The 19820-nt window shown below is 38.1% G+C and overlaps 1 protein-coding gene across 3 annotated transcripts in view; it reads left to right on the top strand.

Moving 5' to 3' along the window:
• KAT2B (lysine acetyltransferase 2B) overlaps positions 1-19396 on the top strand; it is a 42483-nt gene extending 23087 nt beyond the window's left edge. For all 3 annotated transcript variants that reach the window (XM_061362725.1, XM_061362727.1, XM_061362726.1), the window contains 10 exons: positions 1897-2033; positions 3408-3616; positions 7384-7510; positions 10627-10737; positions 12346-12489; positions 14538-14652; positions 15399-15435; positions 15683-15746; positions 15844-15928; positions 19009-19396. In XM_061362725.1, the coding sequence (XP_061218709.1) occupies positions 1897-2033; positions 3408-3616; positions 7384-7510; positions 10627-10737; positions 12346-12489; positions 14538-14652; positions 15399-15435; positions 15683-15746; positions 15844-15928; positions 19009-19202 (1223 nt within the window). In that variant the 3' untranslated portion in view covers positions 19203-19396. The remainder of the gene's footprint in view (positions 1-1896; positions 2034-3407; positions 3617-7383; positions 7511-10626; positions 10738-12345; positions 12490-14537; positions 14653-15398; positions 15436-15682; positions 15747-15843; positions 15929-19008) is intronic.
• Positions 19397-19820: the final 424 nt, after the last annotated feature.

Raw genomic sequence — 19820 nt, 5'->3', positions numbered from 1 at the left:
TAGGTTAAATTTAAAACCTGAATGAGGTCAGGGTAAAAAAAAAAAGAAAAAAAAAAACCAGAAGTTTTGGGGAAAACAAGTTGTTCAATGCATAAATTCTCCTAATAAGTCTTTTTTCAAACACCTCAGGATTAATGAGCCTGTCAAGAGAGTTTGTAGGTCAGAGAGATGATCACGAGCTTATGTAAAGTAAGTCCTCAAGGAAGCAGAAAAAGATAAATGAATTCTTAGCCTTCTAGCTACAGAGGAACTTAAGGTGGCTCCTGAAAAGCAGTTTTCTTTGAAGGACAAATTGGGAAATGGTCTTTAAAGTGGGAATGAGTGCAAGATTTCTTTTTTAGTAACAGATCAGCAAAATGAGTAGTAAGTTGTGACTAGAAATATTTACTTTTTTTTGAGAGTTTAAAAGAAATATGAAACTAAAAAGCTAATAATTAAGTTGTACAGCTGAGTTGTCACTGAAATTGCCATTGGCACTAGAGAATTGAAACGCCACATATGCAAAACCAGTTTCAAAAGGGGTTCCAAGAGACTTCAGGAAACTGTCAATGTTAAGTCTCCTATTTCAGAGAATTAGAAGAAATAACAATATACTGATTAAGAACAGAATGAATAAATGTGTGAGCAATGTGATAAATGGAAATTCAGTGTGCCTTTTGCAGAACTTGTGAATTGTATATGTCTGTGAAGGAATTGGTGAGCATTTTGAAAGGGTTTTGTGTACCTGGATTTACAGCGAACTTTTGACGGATTGCTTAAAAAAATTCTGTTTTAAAACAAGAAATTGATCTCTTGGGAAATAAGAAGGAAGGTCTGTTCACATGGGAATAACTGTTTAAGAAGTAGGAAATAAAGAAAAGGAATCAAAGTTTCCACAGCAAACGGAGGTTAACAGTAAAATTCTACTGTTAAGAAAGCAGTTATACTGCTTGAAAGCCTGAAAAGGGGAATGAATGAACATTTGATCCCCATATATTTAGAGTACTATAACTGTGGTAAAAAAAATTATGCCATATGTGTAAAATAATGGGCATAGTGGGCCCTAAACTACCTAGTTGTTTCAGAAAGAGAATATTAAAAAAACAAAACAACACAGAAATAAACAAAATCAAACTAACTTATCTCAAGTGCTGATCACAAATGCAAATTCTGCATTCTGACTCTTTTTCTTTACGGAAAAAATGCAGGAACAAGCTAACTATGGACTGATATTCCTGTTTGTATGCTTTCCTAGTATTTAGCAGTTTGCTGCTTGGGTAAATCCTGAGCTAGCAGCTGGCTCTATCAGTATTATTGTAACTTTACTACTCTTTGGAAGACTTCTCTTACGTGCATTTAACTAGTTGCTTTTGCTGTGTTACAGGTCAGTCCACAGTTAGTAGGGCAGTTAATAATTAACATGGTATGTTTTGATTTGGAAACTTTACATGGATTTTCTAAGTTAAATATGTATGATGTGTCAGACTGTACATGCTGCTCGGTTTACAAAAAAGGGTGAAAGAAATCTATAATGGACACTTAATTGCAGTAAATCCCAGTCTAGAAGTATGCACTGTAATTTGTGTATTTTGCACTCACCTTCCAAGACAGCAACACAGAGATTCACTGCGGAGTATGTTGAAGGAAAATAGGAAAAATATTTTCACTGTGAACTACAGAGGTATAGGAGGAGAGGTGTATTACTCTTGCTTCATGGTAATATCCTAGTGCAAAGACAAAATTGCAGTAGTGATAAGCATTGTTCAGATTTCATTTATTTCTCTTTCTCCCTTTCTGTAGTGATAAAAAACCCCAAATTTGGCATACAAACTAAAGAATATAATGAAAGTGCTGGACTTTATAGTACTAGTCTGTGACAGTTTGGTTGTTTCTAATTTGTCCTGGTTTGTTTTATAGGAGAAAAGAGAAAAAATAATGAACCCTATTCTCTGGAGGATTCCAAGAGACCAAGGGTTGTGGGAGATATTCCTATTGAGTTAATCAATGAAGTAATGTCAACAATTACAGATCCTGCAGCAATGCTTGGGCCAGAGGTGAGAGAAATATGTAGACTTGGTGTTGCAAATGGCCAGTTTGCAAATGGTCCAGTTTTAATAAATATTCCACAAAACTGACCATGCTGCCAATAAGAAAAATAGAAACCTTGAAAGAGTGTGATTAGGCAAGTCAAAAATATTGATGAAATGCATCATTAACATGAGAATAGTTCTGCTTTGCTTTTTTTTAATGCATTGTACATTATTTGCAAAGTGAGTTGAAAGCTAGTGATAGTAAAAAAAGTAGAGCCCAGCTTATTTTGCAAGGTACTTTTGTTACAGAACTGTTCCAGAGAATGCTTTTTATTGTTAATTGTGGGTGTAGCTCCTAAGGCAAGGTACACGGGCTTCAAATATTGCAGCAGAATGAAAGATCTAAAGTCAAAACCTCTGTCTAGTGCATAAGGGCTGATTCTAAACAGTTATTTGCTCTGTCTTCCCCAGTTGCTCTTTTTTTTTCCTGCTGGAGGAGAAAACCAAACAGAATTGCAGAATTGTGCCATGCACAGAATTGCACTTTTTTTTTTTTTTTTGGCTGGCTTTTCCTCTTTCTGTTCCCTTTGCCAGGCTATGTTTTGCCAGCAGCTCTTGTTTGCCAAGGATTAGCTAGTGACTGCTGAAGATTTGGAACCACCTACATTTCTTACTCAAACTGTATACTGTGACTGATGGCTCTGCATATTACAAACGCTGTGCCAGTCTGGCTGTTGGGGCTGGCAGTGACTAGAAAGGCAGCAGCCAAACTTTGCTCTAAAAAGCAAACAGTATGTGCATGTAGAAATGTTTTGGCATTGTAAAATGATCTTGGAAAAAAAAGTTAAATAAATTGTCTGTATTACTTTGATCTCCGTTCAAATATATGGATGCAATTACTAGATATGTAACAGCAAAATGAGTAGGAATCAAAATGTTCTTTTTAGGCTCTTATGATAGTGGCACAGATAGTAGAAAACACTACTAAAATGAAAATACATGATTTTGCCTGTTAAAATCTGGAATTTCCACTATGTGTAGGCAAATCCACCATTATCCAAGCTGGCTAGACTAAAGTGGACTTAGTGGCATAGGCTTCAGCTGGATGGGTGCAGATCCTTGAGAGATTTTGGAACTTGAGTCATAGTCATGGCTGTTGTTAATCTTTACCAAAAGAAGTTTGAATAGCCTTTGTATGCTGTAGTGTAGATGTATATCCAACTTATCTGATCATGTCACTTCTGCTAAAAAAAAAAGGTAAGCATTGGCAATCCTATTTTTATAAAAAGGTGGCTTGGAAAAAAAGAGGGGATTTCACTTGCTTGTTCATCAAGGCTGCTCTGTCAAAGGATGTGAATTCTCCAAAATGTCATTTTATTTCTCTGTTGTGTGGTACAGACCAACTTCCTCTCGGCACACTCAGCCCGGGATGAGGCAGCGAGGCTGGAGGAGCGCAGGGGGGTGATTGAATTCCATGTGGTTGGCAACTCCTTGAACCAGAAGCCCAACAAGAAGATCATGATGTGGCTGGTTGGTTTGCAGAATGTGTTCTCCCATCAGCTGCCTCGAATGCCGAAGGAGTACATCACGCGCTTGGTCTTTGATCCGTGAGTACTGCTGGAGGGCGGTTTGGTGGGTGAAACAGAAAGCCTGATGCTGGTTGGAGGTAGCAGTGTAAGAAAGGACCAGCCAAGGTGGCATGGAGGGCAGCTGTGCCTATACTACTCTTTTGCAATTTCAAGCCCCTATAAATCCTAGCAAATCTAACTGGATTGTGCCCAACTACTACCTTGGTGGGTGTATTAATGACATGTGGCTTCTTGTTGTGGGACTGTGGTGGGTTAACCCTGGCTGGATGCCAGGCACCAAAGGTGCTCTATCACTCCCCCTCTTCAGGTGGGGAGGGAAGAGAAAATACAACAAATGGCTAATGGGTCAGTTGAAGGACAGGGAGATCACTTCCCAGTTACTGTCATGGGCAAAACAGACTCAACTTGGGGAAAATTAATTTAATTTATTACCAACCAAATCAGATTAGGGTAATGAGAAAATAAAACCAAAATCTTAAAACACCTTCCCCCACCACCCCCTTGCCCTTCTTCTTGGGGTTAACTTTACCTCTCTCCCAGCATTGCAGGGGTATCGGGGTTGTGGTGAGTTCATCACATGATGTCTCCGCTGCTTCTTCCTCCTTCTCAGAGGACTCCTCACACTCTTTCCCTGCTCCAGTGTGGGGTCCCTCCCACAGGAGATATGAGGGACTGTGGGACCTTACCCCGGGCTGCAGTCCCTCAGGAACAGACTGCTCCAGTGTGGGTTCCCTGTGGGATCACAAGTCCTGCCAGCAAACCTGCTCCAGTGCAGGCTTCTCTTTCCATGGGGCCACAAGTCCTGCCAGGAGCCTGCTCCAGCACAGGCTGCCCACAGGGTCAAAGCCTCCTTCGGGAATCCCCTTGCTCTGGCATGGGGTTCTCCAGGGGCTGCAGGTGGAGATCTGCTCCTCATAGGCCTCCAAGGGCTGCAGGGACACAGCTGCCTCACCATGGTCTGCACCATGATCTGCTCCATGGGCTGCAGGGGAATTTCTGCTCCAGTGCCTCTGCTCCCTCCTTCCTCACTGACTTTGGTGTCTGCAGAGCTGTTCTTTTATGTGTTCTCACTCCTCTCTCTGGCTGCAGTTGTTCCTGTGCAGTAGGTTTCTCCCCTTCTTAACTATGTTATCCTAGAGGTGCTACCACTGCTGCTAATGGGCTCAGCCTTAGTGAGGCCAATCTTGGAGCAGACTGGCACTGGCTCTGTCAGACACAGGGGAAGCTTCTAGCAGCTTCTCACAGAAGCCACTCCTATAGCCCCCCCACTACCAAAACCTTGCCATGCAAATGCAATACAGGGATGTGGGCCTGTGGGGAAGGCTCCTACTTGTCTTGTACTTTCAAATGTTAGAACTGAAAGTCAGAAAGTAATTACGGTGCTTATTGGTGGTTTCCAGGCTCAAACTAACCTGCTGGCTGCTCCATCCTCTGTGGAGATTGTGAGCCAAATGGCAGCAGACTGAAGTTTTTTGATGAGAACTTGTGGGATTTATGTAGAACAGCAGCATTTGAGTCAGCATGGGAGAAAACACTCCTCACCAGAGCATGTTGCTTTTCTCTTTATCAGTGCAAGTTTCCTGTTTTGCTTTGAGTGCAGCTGATACACCACATGCACTTGGAACGAGACACATTGGCTTTAGCAGCATCCAGAGGTTGCACGTTGTCCTCCACCTACCCTAGTGTCCTGACTGAATTGTGCCTCAGCTGCTCAAGTGTCAAGGAGGCTTTCCTCAGAAGCATCCACTTTTCCACCATTGTGTTTCCTACAGAGTCTGCTTCCTTCTGATCAGTTTATTCTCCCCAAATTTCTGCCTCTGAGCAATCCATGCCCGATAATAGCCTAGGGGTTTGCTGTACTCACCGAAGGACTTCCCAGTGGAGAATGCCTGTTGGTGCATTGTGTGTCAGCAGAGACCTTGAGGAGCAGTGACTGAGTTGATTGCAGCCAAATATGCAGCCTGGTTTGTGGAAGGGCCTTTCTCCACCACAGACTGTATCAACCCCTGTGCTCAGTGCTGTTGCAGCAGTGATTATAAAAACATTTCTGGATCCATTTACTCTGCTTTTAGGCTCACATTCCCTTGGCAATACTCTCTTGGTGCCAGCAAACATTGCTGCTCCTGGTGGGTCTGTGCTGTCCCTGAAGCACAGACTGCCCAGTACTGGGGATTGTTGGACAGGTCTTCAGTCTCTAGGTACAGGAGGCTGATCCTGGATCCTTCTCCTGGATTCTTCAGAGGGAAACAGCACTGATCCATACTCTTTTACCTCTCCTATGTGGGGTTAAGCACGGCTTGGTTGGGAGGGAAAGGCAGCATGAGGATCTTGTCTGACCTTAGGTGCCCTTGCAGCACTATGATCTCAAGCAGAGGCTACTGATTGAAGCCACCATGTTCCCTCGTAACTGAACATCAAAGCAAAATTCTGAAATAGTGGTGTTAAGTCATGGCCTTCTCCCCTATTTCTTGTTGGGAAAGACTCTTCTAATAGGCTGAGAGGAACTGCTGGTAGTTTAAGTGTTGTATAAAAAACTGGAGAACAGTCTCTGCTTGCGAAAAAGGTATGGATATTGCTGCAACTAGAAAATGTCCTCCTTTATATGCCTGAGGCAAACAGTCAACCCAGAGCAAGCAAGTCACATTGGCTGGCCAGAGTATCCCAGCATTTGCCGTGAATCTCTAAGTGCACCCCCTGGAGACCCGCTCTGAATGCGGGTACACACAAACCTGTGTCATGTGTGAGACACTGGAATCCAACAGCTCTCTTCCCAAATTCCTTTCAGCTATTACCGTTTATCATCTTTTGATATTTTTACTTCCAAAATGGCCATCCTTACTGAATCTTGCTGCTTAAATAACTCAAACACAAGTAAACAAAATGAAAAGTTCAAGGTAATACATTACTCCTGTAATTCTACAAATACGAAGTACCAAAATAAGTGCAAAAAAAAAAAAGTATATAAAAATGTATAAAATCTCCTTCAACACAAAATATAGCTAGTGTTCAGACTATTTTTTTTGGCAGAGGCTCATTTTTGGCACCAACCTTTCCCCCCAGAGAGATACCTTCTGTAAATTACTGTATTGTTTATACAGTTTATACGATACCATGTATTGAATAACCTAGATAGCAGGTGCAGGGTAAATCTTTCCAGACCTTGAGGATTACATTAAAATTCTTAATCCTTGACACAAGAGTTCAGATTGCACCATGTTATGTATTTCCTGGCAGTCAATTTAAGTACAACAGAAATGGATATTTATTATGATCTTGATTCCACTGGGAGTAGGTGATTAGAAATAAGAAATATAATTTCTTGCTGCATTTGAAACTGATAGCATAGCTATAGAGAGCACACGCAAGGAAACAGCAATCCCTTAGAAAGGACTTGCTGTCCTGTAACTCCATTAATTTCTAATTTAGTCAGGGCAAAATCATCTTGAGAAATGTATAATGGTGAACTGTCAGCAATATATTCAATGAAAGCAATACAACTCTTATTTATTGAGCATTACCCTAGCATCCAGGAGTACTTGACAAGGCCAGGACCTTGCTGCATGAATGATGAATTTTATGAGAAATTCACAGCATGATGTTAAAATAGCAACTGTTCTGTAGATACAAGCAGCTGACTTAGCAGAGGCATATACAGTTGCATTAGCATCATGGAAAGGAGTGAAACAAGTTTGTGAAAAAAAAAAACAGAATTCACAATCAAAGAAGAGGGTAATGGCACTTTATGTAGTGTGTACTTGAATTAAAGTGACTGTTATTTTTATCAGGAAGCACAAGACCCTTGCGTTAATAAAAGATGGTCGTGTTATTGGTGGTATCTGCTTTCGGATGTTCCCTTCTCAAGGATTTACAGAGATTGTTTTCTGTGCTGTGACTTCCAATGAACAAGTCAAGGTAAAAATAATTCTTTACTAGAGTTTATGAAATGCATTTGAGTCACATACACTACTTCATATGCTTCTAATTTTGTTAGTTACGTTGAATATGTTAATGTGTTGCCAAAGAGAAATGCAGTTTGAAAGGTAGTAATTCTGAATATTATACACCAAACATAAGCAAATGTGCATGTAGAATCATTACATCATAATATGATTACTTGTAATTAATTGGATAAAATATCTGCCAACACCAGTTCCTCACCAGTCGTCTCCCGTTCTTGGACTGTTCACTCCTCTGTCTCCTGCAGTTACCTTTGTAGTATAACACCTCATCGTAGACTGAATTAAGTATTGCTTGTGTATGACAATAAGTTGTGTTCAGTCACTTTGCAGCATTAAGTGATTTCAATGAAAACAAGAAATATCAAAAACGTTATAGTTTTGCAGCTGAATATAAGCATATAGTCTATTATATTAATTCTTTTTGAGTTAACTTCACAAAATGTTCTCTGAGTGTTGAGAATTGTTGACTGTGCTGAAAGAGAGCACTTTGAATACAGGAGATTCCTCCTGCTTTCCCAGTGGACTACAGAAAGATCCGACTATGACCATTTGATTCAAGAGTTTGCCTTTAGGTGGTGCTCTAGCTTCATGATTTTCAGTTTAAACTGTTCTGAGATGTGGGTTAATCGGGGTTTGTAGCAGTTAACATGCAAAAATTTTGTGAAAGGAAGAGCCCTGGGTGTGCAAGGGTTACAGTGGGATTGAAAACCTATGTCAAATACTGTTAGTATTTGGGTTATGTTTAATTTTAGTTAGCCTGGTGTTAAGAGAGGAATGGTCCCCTGCACTTAGCAGTGGCCTGTCATAAAAGTATCCAAAGTGTCTTAGCAAATGCAGACAATAATGGAATATGCTTACTAGCTGTATTCTAAGCTTGACTAATTCATAAGAGGTGGTTTTGTTCTACTAAAACAACCAACTGCACTACTCAAGTTAGGCTGCCAAGAATGTGTTGTGATTCTTTAGGAAGAATATGATCGAACAAATAAATCTGACCCACCAGAGTGCCTCCTAGCTTGCATATGCACGCATAATGTTCACTTTATTCTGTTACCATCTGTGTGCCTCGCTGTATCATTGACTATTTCTGAAAATTTGTCTTCCCACATTTGTAAGTAGGGTGACCTCTACCATCAGGTAACTGAGAAAAACTAAATATTCACACATAGCTAAACTGCCTGCTCTTGGCAAAAATAAATTCCTGTTTTGATTCGAGTCGAGGTTTGAATAAGGAATATGGATAATTTTGTTTTCCTTTATATGTGATATCTAAAAGTTGGACTGGTTTGGGGATAGTTTGATCCCATGTTACAAAGTTGTTTTTTAATTTTACTATACATGGCTTAGTTTCCTTTTAGGAATGTTAGACTTTGGCAAGTGTTAGAATCAATAAATCCTTTGAAAGTTATAAAAAATAATAGTTCAGCAGCACTTTTGAAATAATTGTCATCATAATTTTTGGAATTTCTTTGAGGCACAAAGGTGACTTCTTCTCTTTTGTCAGAGATTAGATGCTTTAAAATTACTGGAATGAATTGCAGTGTTTCAAGTGTAAATAAAATGTCAGTCTCATACACTGTTCCTTCCACCCTGCTGATGAGCAGGCAAGTGAGGAGCTTGACTAGCTCATGTACTGCTAACTTGCATTTAAGGAAGACATTTTTCATTAAAAATTTTGGTTCAAAGTTTTTGTCCTCTTCAAAGAATTTGAGAATTAAAATTTGCAGTTAGAAAGTGTCTTCATTATCTTGAGCACTTCTGAGTTCCAAGTAATGCTATACCACTTCACATGGTATCAAATACAAAAAAGCAGTTTGACAGCTAATGCCATGTATGATGGTGCCACTGACAAGTGAACGTACAGCTCTAAGAGCTTCCTCAAATTCAAAAGTACTTATTTTTATATGTACAAGGTCTCAATTTTAAATATGAGATCTGAATACTAGATGATGTGAACAGTAGCTGGAAATGAAGGAAAAATGCACAGGTTTTGGTCCTAGATTAGTAGAATTTTAAAGACAATGTGTCACTACTAAATTGTTTGTATTGAGCTTCAGCACTTACCTAACTTGCTGCTTTAGCTGGCTATTCCCATGTTTGGAGCTATTAAATTATAAATTTAATCAGAAGTATATACTTCGTAATGTATTTTTCTGGCTTAAGTACATAAGTAAAAATGTCCCCAGTTTTCAAGACCAGAGTACCAAAACCAATTCCGTGTATATTTCTGTAAGTGTCCAGTTAGTCTCCATGATGTTAAAACTGGAATATATGCAGGAACAACACATTATTATGGGCTTTCCTGTGTGTTTTACATTTCTTCATCTCACAGCAGAAAGGAAAGACTAGAACTTACTTGGAAATGTGAATAAGTGGAACCTTTTGATTACTTTGAAGTTGAATGAAAATATTCCTGTGTGCAGTCAGAAGCCATAGCTATTATTTGACTGTGGACTCAATAATTTTATGCTGCTTATTATGGTAATAACTGTTTTACTATTCCCTTTTACGTGCTATGATAAATTCAGATTATAAATCCTTGGAGGCAGTTTCTGCTATAAGTGCACAGAACACAGCAAATCAGAGATGGGTGCCCCTAGAAGGAGTAATTTTGGTATTTGCTGCTTTGCAGTTTTGAAACATTATGACTAAGAAAGGGTGCCCTATTACAGTATATGGAGTTTTGTTATTGATGAAGTATGTGACTATTAATAGTTGATACTAGCTTAAAAAGAAAAAAATGTGTGCAACTTGAATTACAACTTGCAGATTATGTACCTCTTTAAATCCATAGTTTTTGCTCTCCTTCAGATTAAAAGTGAATCAGACATTGGCAGCTGTTATATTTTATGTTCCCTGTTGGGCCATAAAGGTACCCTTACAAGGCTGAAAACAGTTTGATTTTGAGTACACCTCACCAAGTTACTTATGAGAAAATCTTTAAAGCAGGATCTAGAGGAAAAATGGCTTTTTGAAAAACAGTCTGTCATAACCCTTGGTCCACAGTTTCTAATATGTGCAATCCCCAGAGACTTTGTAATGGCTTTTTTCCTTGCACATTTCACACAGGGTTATGGGACTCACCTAATGAACCATCTGAAGGAGTACCACATCAAACACAACATTCTCAACTTTCTCACATATGCAGATGAATATGCTATTGGCTACTTCAAAAAACAAGTAAGTCAATGTAAGAAATTGCTTGGTGCAAGAAGTTAACATCTAGCAATGATAAACTAGATGTGATGAACTAGTTTGATATAGTGCACTGTGCAATTTTATGTGTATTTTTTTTAATCTACAATACATGCTTTGTGTTCATCTTGGGTAATGATATTGGCTTATAATGTATTTTTATTTTGATGGACTTATCAGAGTATAGGTGTGCAGTGTAGCCTATGATTTGTTCAGTCTAAAATCCAATTGAATATGGGTCAGCTTCTTTATTCATTCAGTTCCTTCACTCATTTTATAAGAAGTGTAAAGAAGGACTGGACATACCTGCAGCAGACTAGAACTTACCTGACCTGTGCTCACTGCCAATCCTGATTTGAAGCATGAGGTCCAAGTTAAGGAAAGATTGTGATGTCTAATCTGTCAAATAGATTTGATATATTAAGTAGGTGTCAACTATCTGATCAGATGGTAGAGTGAAGGTAGAGGTCAGACTATTCTAGGAGATGTATACCAATAGGACTAGGAGCAATGGACACAAGTTGGATCATGGGGAATTGAAACTAGATAGGACTTTTCATTTTTTTTTTTTTTTATTATTTTATTTTCCCTCTCCATCCTGTCTTAAGGGTGGTCAAAGCCTGGAAAATGTTGCCCAGAAGGTTGTGGAATCTCTGTCCTTGGCAGTCTTAAAGACTGGAGAAGGCTTTGGGTAACCAGATCTAATGAGACTTGCTCTGAGCAGGGATGGAGTTAGATGACCACCTTAAGTCCCTTCCAACTTCAGATGTTCTATACTTCTGTATATAAAACTGTTACAATTCACTCTACACATTGACAAGAATAAAAGCTGAGCTTCTGACACAGCAGCCAGATATGTGCACAGACACTTTTCATGTCTGAAATGTCCCTTCCCAAATGTAGAGGTGCTGAGTCACCGTTAAGTCTGAAGCCTTTGATGGTAATTTGTGAGGTAGAAGTTCTGATTGGATGCCTTAGTTTTACTGAGGTTTCATAGGTAGCACTGTAACAGAAGAATAAAATGCAGCCAAAGTGAGACTCCTACACTGCTCTTTATTGCCTGTTTAATTCTTTTGTGGGTTTGTTTTTTAATGAACTTTTGAACTGTATAAAGACTGTAGCATAACTTTGGAACTTTTAATGGGATTTGTTATCTTATTTTTTAACTTGAAATATAAAAATGAAAAAAATCACTTTTTTTCAAGCTATAAAATTACTATCATCTCATCGACTTCAACAGCAACTTTTCTTGACTAATGACTACAGGACTGGCAGTAGCAAATGTTTTGAAAAATCAGGAACTTTGTCCGCAGTAAAGATCTTTTCCTCCCTCTCTTTATCTCCCCTATTCCCTTCTTTTTCTATACATACAAGCAATTAAGTATTCTTGGAGTGAGTGACTCCTATGAGAAGGTGTTTGCAACACTATGAACAGGGGACTGTAACTCTTTCCATTGTATTGTCTGTATTTTAACATTATCATGAATTTGGCTCTAAATCATCACAGCATTTCAAGTTAAAAGAAATGTAAAAGGAAAATGGCATCATGACAGCTTGAGGGACTTTTTTTTTAACCTTTTTTTTCTTCTTCAGGGTTTCTCCAAAGATATCAAAGTACCAAAAGCAAAATATGTTGGCTACATCAAAGATTATGAGGGTGCCACATTAATGGGATGTGAATTAAATCCAAGGATCCCCTACACGGAATTTTCTGTCATCATTAAAAAGCAAAAAGAGGTAAAGGGTTAAATGAAACACTGAACACTATATTCAGCTGTTTAGAAACAATTCAGTCAGTGCCAGGTTAGCTCTTGTCTTTTCTTTGGTGATTAAAACATTGGAATATATACTTTTATTAGTTAGAATAAAACTTTCATCTAAGTCCCAGTGCAGTAATTTTGCAGAAGCAATAAATTCTACCTTACTAAGTTTATGACAACAGAAATGTTGAAAAGTACTGATATTTTGAGTATTTCATAGATAAATTCTGTCATAGGTAACTAAGCAAAATGTTGTGAGAGTGAGTTGTTCTGCAGCTTTGACAATTGTTTTTCTTCCTCCCTCTCCTACTGACTAATGTCAATTAGAGTGACTTTTGAACACTTGGAGTGTTTGTACTGCATGTCCTGTATTTTACTTGAAAGAAAGAGGATTTTCTTTTTCCTGCCACTGTTTTAATATACAAAGTAAGGGTGACCTGTCTTAAATTGCAGGCTGTCCCTTTATGAAATTTATGTGAGATATTCTTTATTTATTTCATAAGGCAGTTTATTATCAAAATAACTAAGATGTTACCAGTTTTGTTTAAATACGTTCCTTTTAAAGGAATTTTAAAGAGGTACAGATGACAAAGATAATTTTTTCTTTCCAGGTTAGTCAAATCTCATTACTTTCTATTTTGTTAAAATGCGTCTTTATTGAACAGTCGTTTTCCTTCCAGTAGAACTATTTATCCCATGCTTGCAGAAAGAAAGGCAATATCTGAGTGCTGTACTTTTAGCTTGCAACATTTCTTAACTTCAGTCATTTTTTATATGTCCATACAACATAGATGGTAATTTTTTCCCTTTTATTTCTGTATGGTTGGGTTACTCTGCTTGTTCGGTCACTAAGACCATGTCACCCAGCACTGGGTACTGCTCACAGGACACCATTTGTGAGTTTGTACTGCCTGATTTGTAATTCATTTACAGTCACTATGAAAAAGATGAAAAATCCTTATGAGTAGTCGGTGTTGAACAGCTTGTTTTAAGTGGAAAGAGCTACTAGTTCCTAAATTATATGAAGAGCTGAAGGTGTGTTTAAAAATGAGTTTGAAAGTGTTTTCATGTTACACTGGAATATGGCCATGGTGGTGGTGTATGCTGTGTTTCTCTTAACATTTGTAACCTCTATTGAAAGTCTGGGGTTTTTTTTTTTCCTCTTTGGGAGAAAATGCTATCTGTGTGGGGTGAAGTTCCTCAAGAATAAAAATATGCCCAATATGTCCATTATTTCCAATGTCTCAAACTGTGATGGTCTGAACGGCTGCACATTTGTTTACTCCTGGTTATAAAGTAAGTAATTTTGAAAGTGACATATTCAGGACACACAAAGCTTAGGTAATCGTCTAAGTGTGTATCAAGAGCACCACAGCAACTCACTTAGAATTGAGGTAATGAGATTGCGAAGCAGAACAGAGTGTACCCTACAACTGGGAAAGCTTTTCCTGGCATTTACAAGCAGAGCAGAATTTCAGTTCCAAGGAGTGGCATCATTCTGACTTCCTCAAGAGAAAATCTTCAGTAAGAGTATCTCTGACTGGTACCTAAGAAGTTCCAGCAGTTACATAGTGACTTTGAAATGAACAGGTATCTCGAAAATTTTGGAATAGGAACATATTATGTGCATTGAAATAAGTGCCTTGAAATTTCTGACCAGCTGCGCAAAGCAGTTCAGAAGCACTAGCTGTTAGAGACAGTTCCCAAACCTTTCCCAGGAAATCTCCTACCCTATCTCTGCTGCCACCTTCCCAGGAGCTGTGCAGCTTGTGATAGATACAGCAAGCAATGACTCCTGTTCTTCCAGATTTGTGCCTAAAAAGGCAGCTGAGAGACTTGGTAGACTCATCTGCAGAGTCAATGTTTGGCCAGGTAGCTCACCCCTGTTACCATGTTCAGTGGATCTATAAGGACCGTAAGACTAGGAAGCGAGAGTGTTTCTGTTTGTCACAGCTTTTCATTAATCCTTCAGGTTACTTTTGAGCAAAGCAATTATTTTGTGTTTTCTCTGCTGCTTTATTACAGATCATTAAAAAGCTCATAGAAAGGAAACAAGCTCAGATACGAAAAGTTTATCCTGGCCTTTCTTGTTTCAAAGATGGAGTACGGCAGATTCCCATAGAAAGCATTCCTGGAATTAGTATGTATCAATCTCTTTTAATGTAGAACAGAAGCAGAACAGCCCAAGAAAGGTCCAAGACTAGAAATACTAATGTAGTCACGGATTTTTTTTTTTTATTAAAATGTAATTGCTTTGGTCTGCTGATTTGATTTCTCCAAAGATTGTTCTGTTTCCATTACAATTGCTGTCTTTGAGATTTCCTCTGGGCATCCCAGGTGGATCCACTTCTATGTATATATTTGTAATTTTGTTTATATGTGATTCTTCTTTGATTTGTATCACAGAGTAGTCAGCAGTTTTGCTTTGGTACCACTGTTATGCACTACAGTCCTGTACAAGAATGAGTTTTATACTAAACATGGATTTACACAACAAAACAGAATAGTGTCATCTTTTGGAGGGTTTATCTCAACTGTGCTTTTCTGCAATGTATTCTCTGTCCCTAGGGAGTCAAATTGGATAACTTTGATGTTAATCTTTACTAAGTTTGTGGTAAAATGTGTATTGAGTTATTGAAAAAGGATGTGTTTCATGTAAGAATATTTTAGAATCTTCCCAGCAGTCTGGAGGAAGAGACATGTAGGAAATTGAATGGGGCTGCAGGCTAGATGGTTGTGTCATTTATTAGGAGTAGCTTTTATTAAAACAAACCCATTTTACTGCAGCAGTGCTGAAATGGCTTATCTTTTTAGAGCTGCAATAACTCAGTTAATGTTTTGACCTACTGTAGTTCCCATGTAATGTCTCATGTTATTGGTGTACAGGAGAGACTGGCTGGAAACCAAGCGGAAAAGAAAGAGGGTAAGTGCTGCACAAAGTAAAATGATGAAGCAGTTTGGAGATTCCTTTGAAAAATATCTTTAAATAATGTCAATTGATATTTCCTTTGATCTACTGAAAACCAGATAAATAATTCACATGAGATGAGTTCTTAACTGCTTTTTTTGTGTCTTGTTTTGTTTGGAGTTGCTTTTAGGTAGGATGGACATCATAGGAATGAAGAGAAGGGATCCAAACTAATCTTTCTGTGTTCATATTTTCTTTCAAGTAAGGAGCCCAAGGATCCAGATCAACTCTACAGCACATTAAAAACCATCCTGCAGCAGGTGAAGGTGAGTGCTAGTTCTAGTTTACCTTCTGTAAAGATTTTAAAATTATTTACAATATAGAGTTTCCATATTAGATACCTTACTTTTTTCTTTACCAAAGAGCCACCAAAGCGCTTGGCCCTTCATGGAACCTGTGAAGAGAACTGAAGCTCCTGGATATTATGAAGTTATAAGGTTTCCCATGGGTAATGACATTAACATTTTTTAAGTATAGAGTTTAAATATCTTTATGGCTAGAGACGTAGCAGATAAAATGTAATCTGATTGTTTTATATTGAGATATATATTACTTGCAGCTGAATAGCTTTCAGCTCTGAAGTGCCAAAAGTACAATGCTGTGTTTTGAAATTTATGACTGCTTTGTGACCTTTGTAGCTATATATATAAAGATACATGTGAAATCTCAGTATGCCCCAGAGAGGTTTTAAACAGCACAGTCAGCTAGAAACTTTTGGGACTGAGATAGCTCATGTGAGTTGTATAAGTAATGTTCTTTGTGTAGTAACTGGTCATTGCAGATCCTGCTGGTATGTTAAAGGCAGACTTTCATGAACACTTGAGCATTTGAATTGCTTTGAAATACAGATTTAAGCCTTCTAAATCACATAGAGAAAACCTTTTCAGAAGTACCAGGATTTTCTTCTTAAGTCTTAACAGTTTGCTTCAATTTAAGTTTAGGAAAATGCTTCATGCAACTGATTGTAAGATAACTTTTACATTCATATTTTAGATCTGCCAAAGTTGCACAAGGTGGTTTGTCTACTTATTTATCGTTATTTTTAAATCATGCATCTGTTGTTTATACAGGATTACTTGCAAAGGGAAGTACACAACTGCTAATAACATTTTTCTTCTCTTTTGATTGCTGGGTCATATAATTTCAGTGATGATTCTGTGCTGTTCTAAACAGACAGTTTGATTTGTTTTGCAGCAGATTTAAAGCTGTATCTTGCTACTCCTTCATTGTTTATGTGGTACTCACCCCCATCTTGCTAATTACAGTTTCTGTACCTTTTAATGTTAGAGAATGAAATATAAGTTCATGGCAGGCTACTATCAATCAATTTCTTGGAGAATGAAAGTGTGTGTTCATGTTGCTTTGCTCCTGCTCTGTGTTTACTAACTTATCTTAATGATTTTTTTATATTCAACTTATTCTTTCCAAATAGCAAATATATGTGTACTTTATAAAACAGCAGCTGGTTTCCTGTATCTCTGACACAAATGTATTTTCTACCAATGAAAAACAGAATACTGACACCCTCCCACGGTAGAGTTTTCTCTGTCTCCTTTTCTGAGCAGAAGCTAGATCTAGAGATCTAGATGGCTATTTAATCTGAACAGTGGTTACAAAAAACTTTCTTCCTGGATTGGCAAACCGTAAATAGTAATGTTTCCTGTCCTTTCCTAGTTCAAATGTATTACAGTGGAGACAGCAGCTCTCATTTTAGGACTAAGCTGGTGCCATTGGTTTAGTTTTTGCCTTGTGTTTTTCAGCTAAGGAACCCAGCACAACTAAACCACTTCTTGATTCATGGTCAGCTGGTTTCTGTCTGCTGTCACTGCCAGCATGCTGATTCTGCACAAAACCTGCTCAGACATGATTTCAATTAAGAAAAAGCATCATTGTTTTTTGTTATGCTATCACATACAATATACATTTGTCTTTATGTTTGCATACAGACTAAATTGTACAGTACTTGAGAGGTATGGCTGTAGGGTTTTCTTGATATTGACTAAGGTCAGTTCTCACGTATAAATACTTCCCTCCCTCCCCCCCCCGTTTTAAGTGCTCTTTCAGCTGCTTATTTTCAGGAAACACTGTTTAGGTGTTTGGGGTTTTTTTGAGGTTTTTTCCCACCTGCTGAATGGCTGAGTGACAGGTGGAGCCAAACTTTCACTGGAGTTAGAGACCAGCTTAGCTAACCAGCCAGGCAATGTTTGCTTTAGGGTGAGCTGAACAGCTTTCTCACTTGGGTGCTATAATTAGACTATGGATATCTAGTTTAAATGTAGGCACCTGAATTTCCGACTCAATGGGAACTGAATGAGCCTTTGCTTTTGCAAAGTACTGAGCAACACCAGTGAATGGCAAGTTATGTATCATTGAAAGAGGTATTTGAGAGCATCTATCAAACTTTTCTTAAATAACCTGCTCTTCTCAGTTTGACAGGGTTTTTCTCTATTCTACCGAAGTTAAAACTCCCTTAAAAAAAAACCCAAACCAAGCAAAATAAATTCCTCAAAATTAAACCAAACCAAAAAAAACTGCAACCACATTTTAAAATCTTCATTTTTAAGACTTAAGTCCTCAAGTTGGAAGTCTTTGGTCTCTGCTCTCCTTGCAATACTTGTTGTCAGTAAGTTGTCTTCATTTCAGCTGTTCCTATTACAGCCTCACAAAGGTGCTGCTGAAGCCTGGCTCAAGCACTGCAAAAAAAATAGTTACAGCCTCTGAGGTGAGAAAAGCCAAGGCATCCAGCACACCTCCCACTACTTCTATTCCTGTACTCCTGCCTAGAACACTTGTGATGTTGACAAACTTTTAAATGCCTCATGAGGGTTACTAGGAAGGCAACCATGTGGAGAGCACTGAGGTGCTTTATGTATTTTCTGGACGACTGATTTTAGTATGAAAGAAAACATTTTTTAAAGAATGTTCTGCAAGTAAAAGCGTTGTACAATGCTTTATGTTGAAAGCAAGGAGAGATCTCTCTCACATGACTCTTAACAAGGGATACATAACTATAAAGTTTGCACATGTAGTTAAAATGTATGTAGAGCAGGGATCAGATTTAATCTTTTCTCATAGCTGCAAGTACTGCTTGTAGTACAGACAAATGTCTCATCTCTGCTGTGTTCACACAGAAGTGAGAGGTTAACATTAACATACATGTTTTGTAATGCTCAAATTCTTTGCTTATAAACTCTTAAGGCCTCCTCCAGCAACGCTGGAGCAGTTAGAGGAGAGTTAGGGACTCCTAACACCCGCTGAAAACTTAGAGACACAAAAAATGATGCTTTAATCTTTTAAAGAAATAAATACACTCCACAGACTCATTCTTACAGTGAAATGATGCTTAGTTTGAGGGGCTCAGCTGCTGTTGAAGCTTAAAAAAAAAGGACCGTGCCTTAGATGAAGGCAATTAGGAATTCCACATCCTAGCGTTGCCAGTTCATGTTAAACAGCTAAGCAGTCTAAAGGGATATTGCATACCAAAAGTATTTGAGTCAAATGCTGTTAATCTGTTTTTCTTCTGTACAGATCTCAAAACAATGACTGAGCGACTCAAGAATAGGTACTACGTGTCTAAGAAATTATTCATGGCTGACTTGCAGCGAGTCTTTACAAATTGCAGAGAGTACAACCCCCCTGAGAGTGAATACTACAAATGTGCCAATATACTGGAGAAATTCTTCTACACAAAAATTAAAGAAGCTGGATTAATTGACAAGTGACAGTGTCTTTTCTACAGACACATAGTGTGCCTACTTTATGGGCAGTGGAAGCCGGTCTGTATCTGCGTTGTGGGACTCAAAGGTTTCAAGAAACTTCTGTTTAATACTTAGCACTTTTAAAAACCATCTTAGTTTTGCAAACATGTATTATACCGAAGTTAAAAAATTATTTTATTAAAATGCTTTATAATGTATTTAATTACAGAATATTTCTTTTGTGTGCTGATTACCATATGTTCATAATAAGTTTATCAGTGAAAGCCTCAGAAACCCAATGAAACATGTGGGAAATTGCACATGTTTGGGAATATGAAGAAAATTCCCAGACGACAGATGTTATAGCTTACCTAATGCAGTACCTATTTGATAAAGTTGTGAGAGTTTTTTTTCAGTAAAAAAAGAAAATAGTAAGGGAAAACAACAATTTGGGGGGTTCTGAAACACTTGTTTCTTTATAGAATCTTTTTATAAGATATTATTTTTTAAAAGAAACACTCAGCCGGTTGAGAAGCTGTGAGAGAAGAACAGCCAGTTCTGGAAAAGGACTGCCTGTAAGCTTTGATAGAAGCAAGTTTTTCTATTAATTTGGGGTTTTGATAAATATTTTACCTGTAATCT

Source organism: Neopsephotus bourkii, unplaced genomic scaffold (assembly GCF_033783945.1).
Source record: "Neopsephotus bourkii isolate Nb327-2 ecotype Australia unplaced genomic scaffold, CSIRO-AGI_Nbou_v1 NB_1132, whole genome shotgun sequence".
Classification (NCBI taxonomy): Eukaryota; Metazoa; Chordata; class Aves; order Psittaciformes; family Psittacidae; genus Neopsephotus; species Neopsephotus bourkii.
Note: the sequence above shows the minus strand (reverse complement) of the source record. Positions and strands in the feature narration are given on the sequence as shown.